Genomic DNA, 20,055 nt, shown 5'->3' with positions numbered 1-20,055 from the left:
TGAAGCTTTCATTAATTCTTGGTTCCACGATGAAGTGTTGGGTTGAAGCTTCTTTCTCCATCTTTGCTTAGGAATGATTTTGGAGGAAAATACAAGATCAGTTCTACAGCAGAGAAACAAGCAAAACCAGAACTTGTTAGCTTATTAAAATTTATCATTGGGAGTTGATAAATGCTCAAGACTCCAGAGTACATGAGTTTATTCTTATACTAAACAAAGTGAGATCCACTTTGTGACAATGTAACTATAAATTGAAGGCATGAAAAATAAAGCTTTAAAATCAAGATAGTCCTAGAACCAATTTCACTATAAATTGAAGATATGAAAAATAAAGCTTTAAAATCAACATTGTCCTAGAACCAATTTCACACAGTTTGAGCTGCAATAAACACAGCCATTAGACTTGTTCCAATTAGGTGATTTCTTTCGTCTGTCAAGTCCGGGTGGATAGAGTTACTTGATATCTATAAGTCTCGGTGAATAGAGTTGCTCAATACCTATACTGCTGAGAAAGTATTTGATGAAATTAGTCCAGATGGGTGAGCTTACCGGACATCACGGCTATAAGAAAAACTCTTTTATGTTCTCTGGTGCTCCAATTACATGGCCAAATGCCTTTGGTGAAGAGAGAAAGGATATAATCACTACTAATTTTGGGCAGGGATTGGTTAGCAGCATGGTGCAACTTAATCTAGAGACCTTTTCTTGGCTTTCCCACTGATGATGAATCCAGTTTATGAAGTGATGGAAAGTAGATTCTGTGAAGGCAGATACTGTTTGTGGCTGAGATGGTTAGTGGTTTTGATAGTGTCTTTTGTGGCATTTACGGTACCTAATTTTGCTGATTTTATGTCACTCGTTGGGAGCAGTGTGTGTTGTTTTGGGGTTTGTGTTGCCTGCTTTGTTTCACTTGACTACGTTCAAGGATGAACTAAGATGGCATTGTTTGGCTTTGGATGCTGCATTTATTGTCATGGATTCAGCTTTTGCAGTCTATGGAATCTCTTCTTCCCTGATAACGATCATTGCAAAAATGGCTTAGCTTATTCTTTATTTTTCCAGTGAATAGAATTTCATAAGATGCATGTTATGCATCCCGGTTTAACTATTCTTGAAAAGATCCTTCCAATTCCTACTGGCAAAACATTTGTTTTTTTTAATTTTTTTTTTTTAAAATTATTACATAGGGGGTAGGAGTAAGGAAAGGGGATTACAACGTGGGGATTCGAATTCTCACCAAAAAGGTGAATTTTTTTATTACATTTGTTTCTTTCCATACTAGTAATAAATCTGTTTCAAGTTATCCTTGGCCAATGATAAGCAGCATAATTGTTACTTGTTAGACACCTACAAGTCCTTCGGTTGCAGCATGGGTTGTGGCAATATGTGGTTGTATCAACAGTGACTTTACAGACTTAGGAGGGAAACTATCATCCCAGTCCATCCATCAAACTTGTAGAGCTTCTCAAGGAGATCGTGCTTCGACTCTCGAGAAATAATTTCAATCTTTTTATCAGTTTATTTTTGAAACATTACTTTTATTTTCACAGCCTAGTTATACCTAGCTTTTTTTCATGAAATAAACATCACCAATGCAGTTCATCCAGCGATAATCTTAATTGGAATAGTTAGCTGCATCACAATCAAATCAAGCCATCATTTCCTCAACAATGTCTTTGATTCACCAACGCTACTTTGATACAGCGCTTCTAAAAGCAACAACTCTAACAACGCATTGCCGTCTGCCAAAACGACAAAATGTTCTACTAACATAGTCTTATAAACAAAGCTCAACTTAGAAAGCTGCTGAAAAAAGATAAATGCTTTACCTTCAAGTCTTCAACCATGAGGTTGAGGATTCGAAGTGTCAAGGGAGCAATGCAAAGCGGAAAGCCCCGCTGCTTCTCCTGAATAAGGAAATTTGAGGGATTGCGAGTAACCATATAAAAAATAATTGGATAAATAAATAATGAATGAATGAATGAATGAAGCCTTATGAACCTGAAAAGTAAATAAGATATCCTAACTGCTAAAATGTGCAGAAACTCTACTTATAAACATTAGAAACTAATGTTAGGAAATTAGTGTGAGGAAAGATGAACAGGGTAAAGGCTAAAAGTTCAAATTTCTTGCACCTGCCCAAAATAACAGGAAAACAGGACCTCCTCAACCAAGATATTACATTTATTAGCAATATAGCACTTTAAATCCGTCGAGTATAATGTAATATTCTACTTCTGAAACTACAGACTTCTGCAAACAGTAAAATAACTTGCTAGGAATTCACCACCCCTACACAAAGAAAATCGCTACTCAGCTTCAGCTACAAGGGTACCAAATCCACTCCTAGACCAAAATACCTCTCCAATATCAACTGATTAAAAATGTTCATTATACACTTTATACATTCAATATGGGTGAACCAGCAAAAGTTCTGTCCACCTTGAAGTCCGAAAAAATTATGTGGTAGACGAGGTCAAAATTCACAAGAAAAAATAAAAATAAAAAATCAAGCTAATAAAATAATACAACACAGCTTATCGCGATGCTAACGCATGCCGCACACATCTTTATCTAGTCACAACATTACATACCTACAAACAACAAACTGGCCAAAAGATAAAAAGAAATAGAATAAAAGAGGAGTTCGTACTAGGACTCCATGATCCCATCAAAACGCTTTCCAACTATCAGAATCTCTTCTTGGTGTCTGACTCTCCGCTGATGTCTTAAATGGATCATTTGACCCAAATGGATCTGCCTCATCAAAAGATGTGAAACCATGACCGTGATCCGTGTCCCTGGTGCTACTCATGGAATCAAACCTACTAAGTGACTCGCGAGGAGGAAAGAGCCCAAAATTATAGTCAGAGTCTGCGGTGCTGCGAAATGAATCGAATCTAGCAAACGAGTCCCGCTGCTGGAATGAACCATGATCGTAGTCAGAGTCTCTGGTGCTGCGCATTGAATCAAATCTTGAAAGAGAGTCACGAGTGCCAAAGGGACCACTATCCTGCATGTTAAAGGAATCGAATCTGGAGAAGCTGTTTGAGTTTTCTTCAAACCCTTCACTAAGTCTTCGAGGTGAGTTTGTAGAACTGTACATTGGTGTGCTTGGAACTGAGTCACCGAAGGCAAATGGACTCTTATTCTGGAACATATTATCTGCATTTGGTGAGCCTCCTGAATTATAAGCTGGTGTGCTAGGAACAGAATCAAAGAAGGGACTTTGCCTCGAGAACAAGGTATCAGTCTGAGTGAATCCAGCATTTTGACTTGGTGTGCTTGGAACAGAATCAAAGAAAGGGCTTTGCTTTGGGAACGTGTTGTCTGAATAACTGAATCCAGCATTGTAACTTGGGGTGCTAGGAACAGAATCAAAGAAAGGACTTTGCTTCGGGAACGTGTTGTCTAACCCAGCATTGTAACTTGGGGTGCTAGGAACAGAATCAAAGAAAGGACTTTGCTTCGGGAATGTGTTGTCTAACCCAGCATTGTAACTTGGGGTGCTAGGAACAGAATCAAAGAATGGGCTTTGCTTCGGTAGCGTGTTAACAGACTGTTTGGACCCCGTTTTAATAGGGGCTAAGCCCCAATCATCAGCTCCAAAAAGAGAAGATTCCTTGAGATTGTCATTATCTGAATCCTGCATAAACGAAGAAAGCAATATAATGTGGAATTTCATCTTTTAAATAATGTCAAAGGTATTCTTCCAAAGTCCAAACGAGACTAACTCTGCAAACGAGAATAAGGTTGCCTAGACAATAAAGTTCTACAGCATGCAAATTGCAACGGTCTCCATCTAACCTAGCAGTTGCAGAAGTGAAAAAGAAAATGCAAAATAATCCATTTACCTTTGCAACAGAATTAACGTCCCATGCAGCATCAGTGTCAAAGTTGGTATCAAACGTACCCCAGCCAGATTCATCAAAACCTTTGTCCCTCGAGAACACAGATTCAGTACCCCAGTGTTCACTGCACTCATAAAATTAAACGAAGAGATTCAGATTTCTAGGAAACCGTAGAATAGTTTGTAGAAGGTGGAATCCCTCTGCAGTTCAGTATTCTACACAGTTTGTCATCATTGGAAAACAAAAGAACATAATGTACTGAATCACCCAAAAGAGGAACAAAACCACCACATTACCCTTGGGCAGCATGGGGTGAACCATCAAAATTGACATCCTTCCTGTGGACAGACTCTTGGAATTGTTTTGACGGGCTCTCAACTGCATTGCTCCTTGATGGACTATCAGTTGGACTTCTTGCTGTTTGATGACGTCCATGTGCAGATTCCATGTCACTAACTTCTCTAGCTTGTACGTGGCTTGGCAGCTTATCTATCTTTGCATCAGTGTCAGCATCAGCTGATGATTTTCCAGAATCATGGTCAGCTAACGAAGATGCTTTCTCGCGAACCAATGAAGACTTTGGTTTAGGAGGGGCAATAACGCTTTTCACATCAAGCGTGAGCTCTTTCACAAATGTGAATCCTGGAAAGGAAAAAGATTCAACAATAAAGTGAGCCACATATAATAAATTTCTACAGCCCTCGCATCCAAAAGCAACCCAAAGAAGAAAAAACTTATTCAATGGCCTCTTGAGGTATTTTGAGCATCAGCACTTTGATTTACACGCTGGCTTCTTAAAACATACCTTCATCTTCAAACTTATCCCACTCTTCATCCCAGTCTGCTGCAACCTCTTGGATGCCTGGTTGCCAACCTTCGAAATTACAATAAATAGTATGAGAAAGCATTTGAAAAGAATTTACATCAATGAAAATTACAGACCAGAAACATGTTGAGCTTAGGTTACAGACTCTTAATGACAGTGGCTAAAGTTATACATCACGCACCTCCTACTTGGCACTACAAATTGCTGACCAACTGAGAATACACATGGATCTCCAAGAAAAAATTAGCATCATTTTATGAACTAAATGGAATTGAGGTAAATATAAAGGGGGAAGACCTTTTATTTTGAATTGGAGGTTTCTTTAGAGAAATACTGGCCAAAAGAGTCAATCTATAAACAGTCGGCAACAAGTTAATTCTAACGCCTCAATAAAGAACACACTCGAATTGGCTGGTAAAATGGAAGGTTTCGCTTGAGATTGACCAGTTAAGAACAGAACAATCTCCGCTTGAACCACAATTTCTTCCAGCGAATCATTTTTTATTATCAAGATTCTTCTCAGGAAAAATAACTTTGTCAGTTACAATTCAGCGCAAAAAATAACAAGGCACTGGAGTTATATTTCCGAAACACGTTGGAGTTATATTTCCGAAACAATCTTCTTTATTAGATTTTACTGACTTTATAGAAAAATATAGGAATAGATGAGACAACCAAATGAAAGCTTATATTACCACACAAAGTACAAAAGACTTGTACAATTACCGAATGGAAGCTCAAGCAGTGTAGTTGGTTTAGCTCGTAACCCATAAGTTTTGCACCGCTCATTCAGTGCTTTTACTAGCTCCTCAAGGTTCACCTGAATGTGACTAGCACGGTCCTGTAAAAGAGAAACTGCTGCTTCAGAAAAGTTCTACGTATCTCTTATCAAATTGACTAGTGAAACAATTTTCCAACCTGGATACCATCAGTCTTGCCATCTTGATCCATTTTAACAATTTCCTTGTATAGCTCCATCTTTTTCTCCTATAAAAGGTCCAACAACATAACATTTAAACGTAAGACAATATCACATGATTTACAAGAAAATATGAGAAAGGGAAGTTAACTTTACACCAACGCATTTGAAAAAAAAAAAAAAAAATCCACAAATACCTGAATATCCCGAAAGGTGGCCTCCTCAATTGTCAATTTAGAAGCAACATCTCCTGTCTGCTTGTATTTCTCTTCATATTTTTTAGCCAATAACTCAACCTGCCAAACTCTCTATTTTAAGTTAAACAACAAATAATTAGCGATGTGGTTTCCCTATGTTCAGAAAAGTTTTTACCTCTCTTTTGTCAGCAGAAGTTCTTTGAGTGATCTCATTTAGTCTATTGTCGCATCGGCTTTTGTATAAAATCTGGTAAAAGAAACAACAATAGAAAGCAGACCATTTTAGTGTTGTAGGTTCTCTTCTTTTTGGCATACGGATTGTATACGGGGTTTCCCCAATTGTTATTTAAATTATCTACCTTATCAAAAAAAAAAAAAAGAGATAAATAGATCTCAGAATATAATTGATTGAACTTGAGGTGCAAAAAGATCAGACACTCACTATTTCTTGCATCTTTGCATGGTAGAACTGAACTTTTTCTTTTGCTTCCAAAATTTCCTTCTCCAATTCCATGACCTTCAATATTATGGTATAGAGGGAAAAAATTGTATTAATAAATTTGGCAGTTACAAGTGCCAACAGACATAAGAAGAGGCTCCACTAGAATTAAGTTAAGATTCAAACATGAAAATCCATTTTTGGTCCTCCATAGTATCAAATTAACAATTACGGAAATTCAGAAAATGTCAAATATTCTTTGATTATAGTCCTCTAAACACCGAGAAATAATCAAGAGTTAGTGCTACAACTTTGATGACCTGATAACCAAGGAAATTATTACAAGCCAGACACAACACTATCCACACCAATCATATAATTCATATTCTGAAGCAAATTTGAATGTAACATTGTTGTTTAACACATCAGACAAACTATTTGTCAATTGGTTCCTAAAGAAAAGCATTCATTTGCCTTCCAGTACATTATATCCAACCAATAAATACAATATAATCTAGTGTAGAAATAAAAACAGAACACACCAGCAAATCATGTTAAGTTTCCTGCAATGCACAAAACAGCATCCTGTTGCAAGTGTTGCAACTTCGGTTGTATTAACAGACTTCACTAGTAGACACATACTGTTCAAGATCCATTCTCAAATTACCATTCATTTTCTCACTCAGTTAGTTAAAGACCCAATTCACAAAACTTAAAATTCAGATAATCATGGAAAAAGAAGAAAGTATTGGAAGAACTGAGAAAGACTGAGGAGGAGAGGAAGTAGCCGCCGAGAAGAACAGTTTAATTTCACCTTCTTTTCTGCTTCAGATGCTTCCTGGAACTTTGAATTCAATGCGTCCTGTTCCTCTTGGCTAAGTTGGTCAACAAGATGCTTCTCCAGTGCAGGAACTTTAGGCTTTTGCTGAGCAGGCTGCACAGCTTCATTGAGCTGGGGAATGGGAACTGGACGCGGAGGCTTCCCCGGAGCACCAGAAGCCATCTGTCCTGCACCCCTTGGCCCCTGTGTTTGCTGGGAGGCTGGAAAACAAAAGGAATCATGAGATTAAATCAAAAGATAAAAAACAGGAGGGAAATTCTTCAGACCGATACCAAATAAAATACTAGCAAACACCTAGACGGATTGACATTTCATTTTCTGGTATACCCTCGAAATACACTATCAATTATATAGTGCAATATGGAGACACAAGTTTTAGATGAGGTTAGCTCCCCTTCTTGAACAGAGAAGGACAAGAGTTTGATTGGGAACCTGTCAACTACCTTGGAAAATAGGACGAGGTTCAAATGAATGAACCACTATAAGAACCTGTCACCTCTATCCCATCAAGTCGGAAAATAGGACGAGGTTCAAACTCTTTTCATAATTTTGTGATTCAAGTTTTAGTAAATTGTGAATTGGGCACATTCCACATACAAAGTTATCATCAGATGAAATGCTTATATGCAAAGAGTGAAAGAATCTCAGCATTGAACTCGAGAACCTTAAAGTTATGGCTGATTGGCACAAGACCACTTCGGGTGCCCTTACATAAAAATGTGGGATAGTCCCTCTGTTCCAATTTATGTGACCTATAGCCTGTTTGGCCAAGTTTCTAAAATTAGCTTATTTTGAAAAAGTGCTTTTCAAAAAACAACTTTTGGTGAGAAGCAGATAGTTTTTGGCTAATCAATTTGAAAAGTACTTTTGAGCAGCAACTAGTGTTTGAAGAAAAAACAATGCACTTTTGGCCTTGGAGAAGCTTGGCCAAACAGGCTACAAGTTTGATTCGGCGTGGAGTTTAAGAAAAGAATGAACACTTATGCAATTTGTGATCCAAAAAATGTCTTTGTGCAGCTCTATAACTTATGAAACTTATTGCCTTGAACATGCTAGAAAATTTGTGTGGTTATAAAAGCTTTTCATTAAGGGTAAAATGGGAAGTGTAAAGTTAATTGTTTCCAAATTAAGAAGTGTGTCATTCATTTTTTGGAACAGACTAAAAAGGAAGTGTGACATAAACAGGAATGGAGGGAATATTATACAACTCAACACCCTCCGCGTTTGTAACTTGATGTTTGGGCTTCACTCTATGACTTGAATGCTGACTTACGAGTATGGAAACAGGTTTACCAAAGGTTTGGCTCTGATATCATCTGAATGTGGCTGAGTCTAAGTATCCAGTCCAAAACCTAAGGCTATGGATGGAGTGAATAAAGGCCTGTATAAACGCCTTTAGATGCATGTATATACCACATGGGGGAAATTATGTAACTCACGACAGAATCAGCTGCTCTTTGCTAATACAAACATGCGCATTCACTAGTCATGAACCATGCATAATGAACATTATAAATGGGAGGAAATAAATGTACCTGGTGTGTGTCTCCAAGCAACAGCACCATGTGATGGGATAGGTTGACCAGAAGCAGGCAATAAAGACTCGTCAAAAATAAGATTGGTTGGAAGGACTGAAGGAAGAGGGCGACCTTCCCTGTGCCGCTCCATCAGGTAGAGAGCAATGCAGAATTCCCTTAAAGACAACATGCTGTCATTGTCTTGATCAGATAAATCCCACACCTGTTTCAGCACCTCTGACAAACGAAAAGCATACCATATTATTGTTTTGAAGGACCAAACGACCAACAGCTCAGCGAAAGAAAGAAAATTCAGCATGAGTTCTCATGAGCAAGAATGATGTTGTGCCACAGGTCATAATAGACAGCACAACAATGTCTTAAATGACCTGTATGAAAATTGTATCCTGATAAAAGTATGAAGTGCATAACCCCGACGGAAAATAAAACGATATGCTATACCAGAACTATTAAAAAGTAAAGAGTCCCCACGCATTCCAAACTTTAGGAAAAGCTACTAGATGTTTGAATAACAACCATAGGCTCTGGAAGCCTAAGAATCTACGATGCAAAGCCCTTACCAAGCAAGAAAATATTTGGGCAGGCAAGAAGTGAGCTTCCTAATCAAGTTCCACTATTTAATAGTAAGCGATATCCATCAGAAGTATTTCAAATACCCAATTTCACAGGGAGACTCATGATTAACTAGATAACTTATCTGATTTCAGCTCTTCAAAATAACGAATTAGAGTTTGTAAGGAGTAAAGCAACTTTATAAAAAACTGTAGATGTATACGGAAAAAAAATAAGCATAGATGATTATTTTTTATAAGACTAATCTTCATTTGACATTTGTACAGTATTGAACTGGATTCCAACATATCCACTGAGCTCTTAAGCCGTAATTAAACTTAAGTAAATAAGTAGTGTATCAAGCAAAACCTACATACACAACTAGTATTTCTAGTTAATAAACTAAGTAACATTACTTATTATTTATTAAGCTAAGAGCTCCAAGGCTACCCATCTGTCTCCTGCTTCAACCTTAACTTAGAGCTGTACCTAAGAGACTAAACATGAAGCTATAGTATGATGGAATAACAATAACAGACCAGCATGTATTTGGTGGACTGTATGGAATGAAAGGACTGTCAGATGTGTTGAAGGCAAAGCATGCTCAATCTAGCAAATCAAGTCCGAGTGAACACTTTTGTTTTCTTTTGTGTGTACAGAAGAATTCATAGATGAAGCAGAATCAATACTTAGCCCCGTCATTAGAATGGGATTTTCTTTTGGTTTTTGTCACTTGTACATATTTCAGCACTTCCTAGCACTGCTGATTTTATAGAACTTACCATTTCTCAAAAAGAACCGTGGAACAACACAGTTGTCAAAGTTGAAGAGCATATAGCAAGTTTAATAAGATTAACGGGTTTTAAGCACTTGCCTTTCCCAAAGAAGAATCAAACAAACTCGTAAGCAACTTTCTAAAATTACAAGGTACCACAGAGATCATTCCATGTCCCAGAGTCCGATCATCAAAATCTAAGGCTTCTAATTGCAAGAAGAACGGCAAATATCTGATGTCCCAGATCACTTAGTAATAACTAAAGGAGACATAACACATTCAGTTAATCGTAACACAACCAGTAATAGATATTTGTAACTACCAAATAAATATCTGTCTCAGAATGAAACAACCAGAAGGAACATGAATTTCATAAATAGATCAAGGTAGTAAGCAAATCGCACCTCTAGGCAGCCTCCAACTTAGAAACAGGTTCCTTGCCTCCTGGCCAGAAATTTTTCCATCCCTGTCCGTGTCCACAGCCATAAATACTTTGCTGTACTTCTGATAATCAGACCGAGTCATTCTTGGCCAAGGAAGCTGAGCCTGACTAGAGCGAGAATTTCCAGCTGCATTAGGATTTGCAGCAGCACTTGGCACTAAGACCTGTTGGTTTGGTCTCCCGGTCAACTGAGCTTGCTGATGCTGGTTTACTGGTTGCTGGGGAGGTGCAACTTGTGAAGCAACTGAGCTGGCCTTTACTGGATGTTGGAACCCTGCAGATGCAGGGACCATGGCTGGTGAGACTGGTAAGCTGCTAGCAGAAGATAAACTAGGTGCGGAGTTTTGTTTCGGTTGAACTGATGCAACCGAAAATGCATCTCCAAAAAGCGAGTCAGATGCAAATCCATTTCCAGATACTGGTACTGCTTTAGGATCCTTAGCATCTGGCTGGTTACCGCGCAGAGTTGAATCATTTATTTTAGATGAACCTGGTGGTGCCGAATAAGTGGTCTTTTGTTGGTTCTGCTGTGGAGAAGCATGATCAAATCCATCCTGACTTCTAGAACTGATACCTATATTAGGAGCTTGGGAAGTAACAGCTGCTTGGGAACCACCATTACCAGCAAGCCAATCAGAGGAATTGCCAGCACTAAAAGCTGCCCTGGTACCTGCACCTGACATTCCTTGACCAGGAACACCTGGTTGAGACGTGAAACTGGTGCTGGGTACGGATGGTCGAGGGGGCCTCATGTACTGGCTTTGCTGAACTGGTAAGCCCTGTTGACCCCTAATGCCAAAACTTGGTGCTGCTGTTGGAGCAGCACCACTAACTGGAGGCACTGCAACACCACTGACTGGCGGGACTGCAGAACCAACTTTATTCGCTGGACGAGGACCTGGTATGGCTGCAAGGTTTATCTGGGGGGCAGGAATTTTAGCTGAAGCTGGCGTAAATAGTGCAGCTTTCACTATTTCTGGGGTCAACTCTCGTTTCTGCGCCACCGTAACAAGCCTAAGATAGTTGAAAAATTCTTGGCGGCTAAGGAAACCGGTACGACTTTGATCAACATATGTCCATATCTGCATAAAAGCAAAAGAACATGTGAACTATAGTGAGAAGACACGAGGAAGTTGATAGATCCAGACGTTAAGCAGGAGTTGCAGATGGACTATTTACGAACTACAGCTTCTTCCACATCTAGATTATCTTTAAATCTGCTTTTATTTACGAACTACAGCTTCTTCCACATCTAGATTATCTTTAAATCTGCTTTTACACCTGTCTTCTGGCAAGCATCATAATCGGTGTTGCACTACCTTATCAAGTATAACAAAACAATAATGTCTGAGCCTTACCACTCTAACAGTCTGAACCACAAAGCTATCTGCAACTTTTGTTACATTCTCAAGTAGCTCTAACACATTTTAGTAGCTGTCCTACTTTCAAATTTCAACCGTACAATTTCCTAATTTCTATTCTAAGTTACCAGACCCGCTATTCATTTTGTTGTATTACTAGATATAAACGGGGGGGTTTTCAAAAATTATAATCTGGTACCGTTTCACTAATACTCTTTGACAAAACTTTTCATGTATCTCATATCTGCTACCCATTTTCAGATTGTTTACGTTGAGTTCCAAAATGTTCATCTAATGCAACAAATGTAAATTTCTCTTCATTTTTTTTTTTCTGAATTAAACCATGTCTTTCCACCCCAAACACCCTATTTCTGCTGTATAGCAACGAGTTTGCAAGCTCAAATGACTGGAACACTTCAAGGTATTAGACAATAAAATGCTTCGAGCCCACTCGACAGCCGCGAGCACAGTAAAAAAGGTATAAGCAAGGAATAAATCAAGTGATGGACGAAGAGGTAGAAAGGCATGGCATTGCAATGAGAAGTGAGGCAAACCAACATCCATATGTAGGCAGACTATACATGCGAAGAACATGTCTCATCGCGTGAGTAAAAAGTCGGGCTTTGATAATGAACATTGCCATAAATGAAGGTTTTCTACTAAGTGTGCAGTAGCTAGAACTACAGTGTCAGACAGGAAGAAATGGTGCGCCGAAACATACGGAGAAGTGAAGCTAACAGAGGTTGAATATTCTCTTGTAAACTAAAAAGCAATCAAAAAACAATATCAAACTGATCTAGACTGTGACTGAACACTCCGAATCAGAGGCGTATGTAGCATTAGAGTTACGGGTTCAATTGACACATAACTTTTGACGCGAGTATAAATTTATATATAAAAATTTACTATAATTGCAATAAAAATAGTAGATATGAACCCATAACTGTAAAAATATAATAAGTTCAATGCTAATAATCTTAAAATTGAACCGATAAAATATAAATCCCGGATCCGCCTCTGCTCCAAATCATCCTTCTTATCCAAATAGTTAAATTTCTAACCCAGCCAATATTTGACATATAATTCTAAAACTAAAGCAGATTTGGACTAACTTCCATTTAGAAAAAGAAAAAAGAAAAAAAGATTCAGATTAACGGTCTTTTTACTTCCAAGTTAACAATGGTGCCCAAAACAAGCTAGCTTACATCTCGACTAATAGTAGCAACTGGACTTGCAACAATTCAAATCAAGGAAATAAGAGTCATGTGAATAGAAATAATCAAATGGTGATCATTTAGTAGTATCAATTTCCTTTCTTGGTGGTCAATGAAGTGGGGGTTGAGCATCATGAGGTCTCAGGTTCAATTCTCAGCAGAAAGAAAACACTAGGTGATAGCCTTGGTGGATAAAGTTACCTGATACCTGTTGCTGGTGGGACGTATCCCATGGAATTAGTCGTGTTTACGCGCAAGCTGGCCCGGACACTACGGTTATAAAAAAAGAAAAAGAAGTAGAGAAAGGGGAAACCTGAGCAAGGACTGGTTTAGGCAAATTGGAAGCTTGAAAAAAGGCAACAGCCTCAGCACCACTGATGCGACCATCCTGATCCAAATCAGCTCTGCGAAAATAAGCCTCGAATTGATCCATATTGGGAGTTGCAGCCATTACTGAATTTGATTCAATCGAATAACTGAATTAGATCTGTGAGTAATTCAGCGAGTCGTTACGGAATCATATGGAGGTTTAAGAAGATCCGACGTGATCTGCCGCCGTGTAGTGGTGGGATCGATAGGCGGAAGAGGATTATTTGGTAGTGACAGACAATCCCGGAAATGTGATGTCAAGACAAGTTTGATTGGGGGCGGTGTGGGGTTTGTGATTACTACAGCCCAAAGCCACCTTGATTGCACCTTCACACTCTATGCTTTTTTCGACAATATCATCATTGTGTGCTGGAATACCTTTATTTATCCCCCTTTTCTATTCTTAATAATTCATCCCCATTTTTTAACAGTATTGTAATTGCAACATATTTGTTATTACGTAATTATAGTGTAATTACAAGCGTATTATTTGGTTATATAAGTGTAATTACACAGTTAAGTTAATATAAAAATAAAATTTAAATATCAAAAATTAAAAAATAATATTTGGAAAATATGTGCCTTTTTAAATGAAATTGAATTATGCATTTATCAACACATTATTTTTTGAAAATATATTAATTAATAATCATATATTTGTAACTAATATTGTAAAAATAATTGATATATATTTTGCAAATTAATAATATTTTAATTTTAATTAATTCTAAAAATTAAAAAGCATACTTTTTTGCGAGAACATCATGGATTCGATGTTTGACAAAAAAAATAATATTTATAAATAAATATGTTTGACATTATATTTACGGAAAAGGCTCAAATATGTCATCCAACTATCGGAAATGACTCATTTATGCCACTCGTCAATAGTTTGGCTTATTTATGCCATCGAACTATAGGAAATGGCTCATTTATGCCATCGAATTATAGGAAATGGCTCATTTATGCCACTCATCAATAGTTTGACTCATTTATGCCATCGCCCGATACCAAAATGACTCATTCATGTCATTTTTCATTAACGTCGGTTATATAATACCAGATATGACACGTGACCTCCAATTAGAGGTCTATGTCGTTTACTTAAACCAGCCCAATTTTAAAGACCAAATTAAAAAAAAAAATCGACCCATACACCTTACCCACCTAAACCGATAATCTAGTTGGAGGTCACGTGTCATATATGGTATTTTAAAACCAACTTTAATGAAATATGGCATGCATGAGTCATTTTAATAGTAGGCGATGGCATAAATGAGTCAAACTATTGATGAGTGGCATAAATGAGCCATTTTCCATGGTTCGATGGCATAAATAAGCCATTTCCTATAGTTCGATAACATAAATGAGCCAAACTATTGACGAGTGGCATAAATGAGCCATTTCTGATAGTTGGATGGCATATTTGAGCCTTTTCTGTTATATTTATAAATGGTTGTGGGTGCTGATTATGAATGGTGTTGGTTAATAGTGATGTTTGTGGTAGTATTTAAAGGCGGTGGTGACTAACAGTAGTTGTTGATGGTGGTAGTTGGTGGCGACGGCTAATAGTTGTGATGAATGATAATGATAGCGAATAGTGGTGGTTGGTGATAGATAGAGGTGATAAATGGTGATGATGATAGTAAATAGTGGCTAGTGGTGATGATGGTTGATTGCACTGATTGGTAACGACAGCGGTGGTATTTGTGCTTGGTTGGTGGTTGGCGATGCAGTGAATTGATGAAATAGGTAAACCGTCATCTTTATAGAAATTCTTGAATAGACATCTTAAATATATTAAAATTGTGACATATCTCAATTATTTAGATCTTTTCATACTCATTAAACGGTTGTAACATAAAAAAAACGCACTTAGAGGTTATTTGATTCATGGTTATGAAGAGAGTTATTCATATATTAAAATTAGCATAATCAATACCTTGTTTGATAGCTTGTTTAGTTGCTTTGTATAAGTTTCAGCAACCAAATATCACCTTTAATAATTATTTTATCATTCCACATAAATAAAGTAAATACTATAAGTTATGAGTCAATTTATGTATACTATATGCATGGTAGAAGTTGAAATAATTATACCCCACACAACTAATCCCCATGTATTAATAATATATGCACAACTTCAACCAACAACAAATAATCTTTAGCGATTAAGATCCGAATAATTAACATTCACTTAATAGCTGAACTTTGAATGGTGGTGACGGGTGACAGACAATTACAGAAATGTGATGTCGCATGAAGATTGATGGTGTTTTGTGCTTCGTACTAGGGCTGTGTATCGGGTGATTCAGTTCGTTTGAAAATTATCGGTTAAACTTATCGGTTATTGGTTTGTAGATATGTTAAACCGTTAAAGAACCATTAAGATATCGGTTAATGGGTTATTGGTTAATCGGTTTTTGATCGTTATCGGTTCGGTTATCGGTTTAACCGTTAAGATATCACACGAAATTTTTTCAAGAACAAAGAACCCATCTTCAAAGCAGAATCAAAAACGAATTAACGAGATGCAAAATGAATAAAGTAGCTACAAAAGAAAGTGCCTGCAGCAGTTAGCTATAAATGGAGTTTGAAGCGGAAGTGGGGCATCTCAAGACGTTAAAAACCTGAAACCTTTTCTTCATATTTACATGAATCCTAGTTCCCAGACCACTGTTGACAGCTTTCCAATTTGACAATGTTGTCTTTTTTATGCTTCTTCATCCGAGTCCTCAACAACTCTCCTCATTTTTGCTCTCTTTACCCGTTGCATCAGTGGCACAAAATTGTAGAGAAGAGCTGTTAGCTGCCTGCAAGTTATTTCCACAAGCATTTGGTACTTGATGCTTCGTAAAGTTTGTTTCACACCTTTGGAAGCAATTAGAAGCTTTGACATTCGGGCTAAGTTCTTGTAAAACCTTGCGACTAACTTTGATGAAAAATAAATTGACTTAGGATTTACTAAGTAATTATATATGGAAGGGTAATAATGGAATGAATTCACTGGGCTGGACTCCACAAATTATATATGAAAGGTTATATATGGAAGGGTATAATTGTAATTAAATAAATGATTATCGGGTTATCGGTTCACCCGTTAACAAAAGTGGTGAACCCGAGACCCGAACCGATACCCCAATAACTATAGAACACCACCCAATACCCGTACCATTAACCCACTAACCCGAACCATTAACCCAATAACCCAATTATCGGTTCGGGTTATTGGTTTAACCGTTAACATGCACAGCCCTACTTCGTACAACCCAAAGCATCTTGATTGCACCTTCACATCTTCGTTTTTTTGTTAAAAAAATTGCCCTTTTTCGACAATATCGTCATTGTGTGCTGGAATATTCATTTATTCCCCTTTTCTATTCTTAATAATTCATCCCCATTTTAAGTTAGGCAAAATACATCAAATCAACCCTAAACTATACCCAAAATGTCGATGTCACACTTAAACTATGCCCGTGACCAATACACACTCGAACATCTTAAAAGTGAATTATTTTACCCCTCATACATTTATAACCAGCTGCACATGGGGAGGTGTAATACACTCGCCCGCCATGTCAGCGCCACATCAATAAACTGCCAAATTTGTTTTTTTTTTAAATCCATGTCATTTAATTGCTTCTCCTTCACATTCATAAAAAATGCAACCACTCAACACCACCCCCCCCCCCCCCCCCTCCCGCGCCATTCTCCTCCCCCCTCAAGGTCAAACCCACCACCAAAGCAACAATCCTCCATTGGTATACTAGTGAAATTTCCATTGATGTAACGTTGATAGCAAATCTGTTGCCATCTAACGTTGATAGCAGCGATGTAGATAATTTATTACTCCGTCAAAATGGCACCAAATCTCTAATATGTTGGTGCCATCGCGTTGATAGCGATGAGATTTGGTGCCATTTATTTCTAATGTGTTGTCCCTCAATCCTCCTTGCCATTCTCTTTAAAATGACGAAAATTAAAATGAAGAAGGCGGAGCATTGGTTCCTCCTTGGCAGTGACGGGGAGGACGAGCAGTGGTTGCCATTCTCTTTTTTTTTTTCTTTTTGTTTCTTGGAAAATAGCTTTGATGAGTTTAATATCACACATAATAAAAAATAATAAAATTTATTTTTTAGGTAGATTAGATGCAAATTTGGACGGAAAATGAAGAAGATCGGAAAAAATGGAAGCTCACGGAAAATTATTGATGGGTTTGATGAGAAAAAATGAATTGATGAAGAAATTAAGTTGTAGAGAAGTGTGATGAGAAAAAAATGAAGTAGAAGACATGGAAAATGGGGCGTGAAGAAAAGGCCTGGGGGAGGGGGAAGAAGAAAGGGACGGGGGGGGGGGGGGGGGGGTGATGAAGAAGAAGAAGTGTGGGGTGGGAGGAAATGAAGAAGAAAGGGGCGGGTGAGGGTGGGGTGGGGTGGGGTTAAAAAAATTAAATCTTTAAATTAAAAAAAATGAAAAATTCTACTCAAAACACGCTTTTTTATTTTTATTTTGATATTTTGTGCCACATCAGTAGCTCAGGGAGTAAAATAATTCACTTTTAAGATGTTCGAGTGTGTATTAGGTCACCGGTATAGTTTAAGTGTGACATCGACATTTTGAGTATAGTTTAGGGTTGATTTGATGTATTTTGCCTTTTAAGTTATGTATTTGTAATATAATTATAGCACTTTCTTTTTATAAGGTTTGGGCAAATAAAATTTACATTTTCTGAATTTTGCTTACTGATACACAACATTAGATGCTAATATACTGTATTAAAAATTCAGCTACTCCTCTCCACTAGGTGTCTCGTAATAACTATTAGCCGCTAAGGTGACTAGGTCCTCATTTGTTATTAAGATTAGCATCTCTGAAATTTAAATACACATCTGATTATTAAAATGTGCATTAAAATTTGATATTTGAATTTGAATACATATCATAATATTAAGATGTTTGTATTAAGATCAGAATATTAATTAATTAAGACTGTTTGTTTTTTCAACATGTGAACGTATAAAAATTATCTTTATTTAAAAAATTAATAAATATAACAATAAAATAATAATTACTCTAATACTATATCAATAAAACATTCTTAAAAAGTATATGGTGGTTGGTGACGACAATGCCTAGGTTGGTGGTTGTGGATGCCGATTTGGGATGGTGTTGCCTAATAGTGGTGTTGTGGATAGTATTTAGAGGCGATGGTGACTAACAACAGTGGTTGATGGTAGTAGTTAGTGGCGGCGCCTAATAGTTGTGATGGATAATAGTGATAGCTAATGGTGATGGTGAATGATGACAGTGGTTGTTTGCTGATATATACGGGTGATAGATGATGATGATTATCAGTAGCGATTGGCAGTGATGATTGTAAATAGTGGCTAGTGGTGATGACGATTGATTGTACTGATTGGTAGTAGTGAAGGTTGTGGGTGAGGGTGATGGTAGTTGACTATGGTGGGTGAAATTGGTGAACTGTTGTCTATAGAAATTCTTGAATAGATATATTAATGATATTAAGATTTTGTGACATATCTCAATCATTTAGATTTATTTGTACCCATTAAATGATTGTAACTTAAAGAAAATAGACTTAGTGGTTATTTGATTCTTTGGTTAGGAAGGGAGTTATTCATGTACTTCTTCCGTTCATTTTTACTTGTCCCTTTGTATTAAAAATAAATTTTTACTTGTTCATTTTAGTATATCAAGAGAAAGACCAAAAAAAAAAAAAAAAAAAAAAAACCTTGTTTTACCCTTAACACTAATTACTCATTTGCAAATCGTTTTTTAAGTCTATTGAGACTATATACCAATTAATGCGGGTATTATAATAAAATATATACTTTTATTAGTTCTCAAGGAGTGTGAGAAGTCAAAAGTGGAGAAGTAAAAGTGAGTGGAAGGAGTACTCCGTCCGTCCATTTTTACCTGTCTTTTATATTAAAAATAGATGTCCATTTTTACTTGTCCAGATTAGAAAGCCAGGAGATAATTTACCATCCAATACCTGTTTTATCCTTACTACAAATTATTGGGTTGAAAACCTCAATGAATTATTAGTGGCTGCACCGTCTACGTATTTACATACATACATATATATATATATATATGTAAATAAATCACTATATCGATGTAGGATTTTCATAGTATCAAGTGTAAGTATATGATTCTAAAAACAATGTATATGCATTAAGCTATTATATCTATGTAGAGTTTTCTATGTAGAATTTTCATATATACGAGTATAAATATTTTATCTTAAAAGTACCACAGGTATTATCTATAAGTAAACTAAATTATATTCTAATTGTATTTCAATATAATTTTATTTAGTGTGATTTGCCTTAATAATATTGTACTCTATCATCATCTCCTTCACATTAGATTATTGCCCATAGGCAGTGGCTGGCTTACATATGGAACTTCCCTCCACCCACACACACATCGCCCTCATTGATTATTCTACCCCAACCAAGGACCAACAAGGACACGCCACTTCTTTTTTGCATCCCCACCTTTGATCGCACTCAAGATCAATCATGAAACTATTCCAATATGGCAAATCTTAAAGTCGAATTTCAAAATAGTCCCTTTTTTAGAAATATTTAGCGTCTCATATTCATTTTGGGACCTTAGTAATTTGAATTTGTTTTGGAAAGCTTCACTTACAAATCATTTCATATTTCAATTCTCGAATCCAAAATTTTCAATTAAAAAATAAA

General features: G+C 36.9%; 1 protein-coding gene across 1 annotated transcript; it reads right to left on the bottom strand.

Moving 5' to 3' along the window:
- Positions 1–2,347: 2,347 nt before the first annotated feature.
- LOC132039984 (uncharacterized) lies at positions 2,348–13,406 on the bottom strand. Its single transcript, XM_059430582.1, has 13 exons — positions 13,269–13,406; positions 10,343–11,462; positions 8,609–8,827; positions 7,047–7,273; positions 6,236–6,310; positions 5,969–6,040; positions 5,794–5,892; positions 5,596–5,664; positions 5,404–5,518; positions 4,657–4,725; positions 4,148–4,493; positions 3,855–3,975; positions 2,348–3,646 (listed from the first exon to the last, which is right to left on the bottom strand). The coding sequence occupies exons 1-13, from the start codon at positions 13,404–13,406 to the stop codon at positions 2,672–2,674; spliced, it is 3,645 nt and encodes a 1,214-aa protein (XP_059286565.1). The 3' UTR covers positions 2,348–2,671.
- Positions 13,407–20,055: the final 6,649 nt, after the last annotated feature.

Source organism: Lycium ferocissimum, chromosome 2 (genome assembly GCF_029784015.1).
Source record: "Lycium ferocissimum isolate CSIRO_LF1 chromosome 2, AGI_CSIRO_Lferr_CH_V1, whole genome shotgun sequence".
NCBI lineage: Eukaryota > Viridiplantae > Streptophyta > Magnoliopsida > Solanales > Solanaceae > Lycium > Lycium ferocissimum.
This window is presented reverse-complemented; position numbering and strand designations above follow the sequence as displayed.

Coding starts and splice junctions, on each gene's coding strand:
- LOC132039984 (XM_059430582.1), bottom strand. CDS start 13,406: ATGGCTGCAACTCCCAATATGGATCAATTCGAGGCTTATTTTCGCAGA. Junction 11,463..13,268: donor CTAAACCAGTCCTTGCTCAG/GTTTCCCCTTTC, acceptor GCTTTTATGCAG/ATATGGACATATGTTGATCA. Junction 7,274..8,608: donor TGCTTGGAGACACACACCAG/GTACATTTATTT, acceptor TTTGTTTTCCAG/CCTCCCAGCAAACACAGGGG.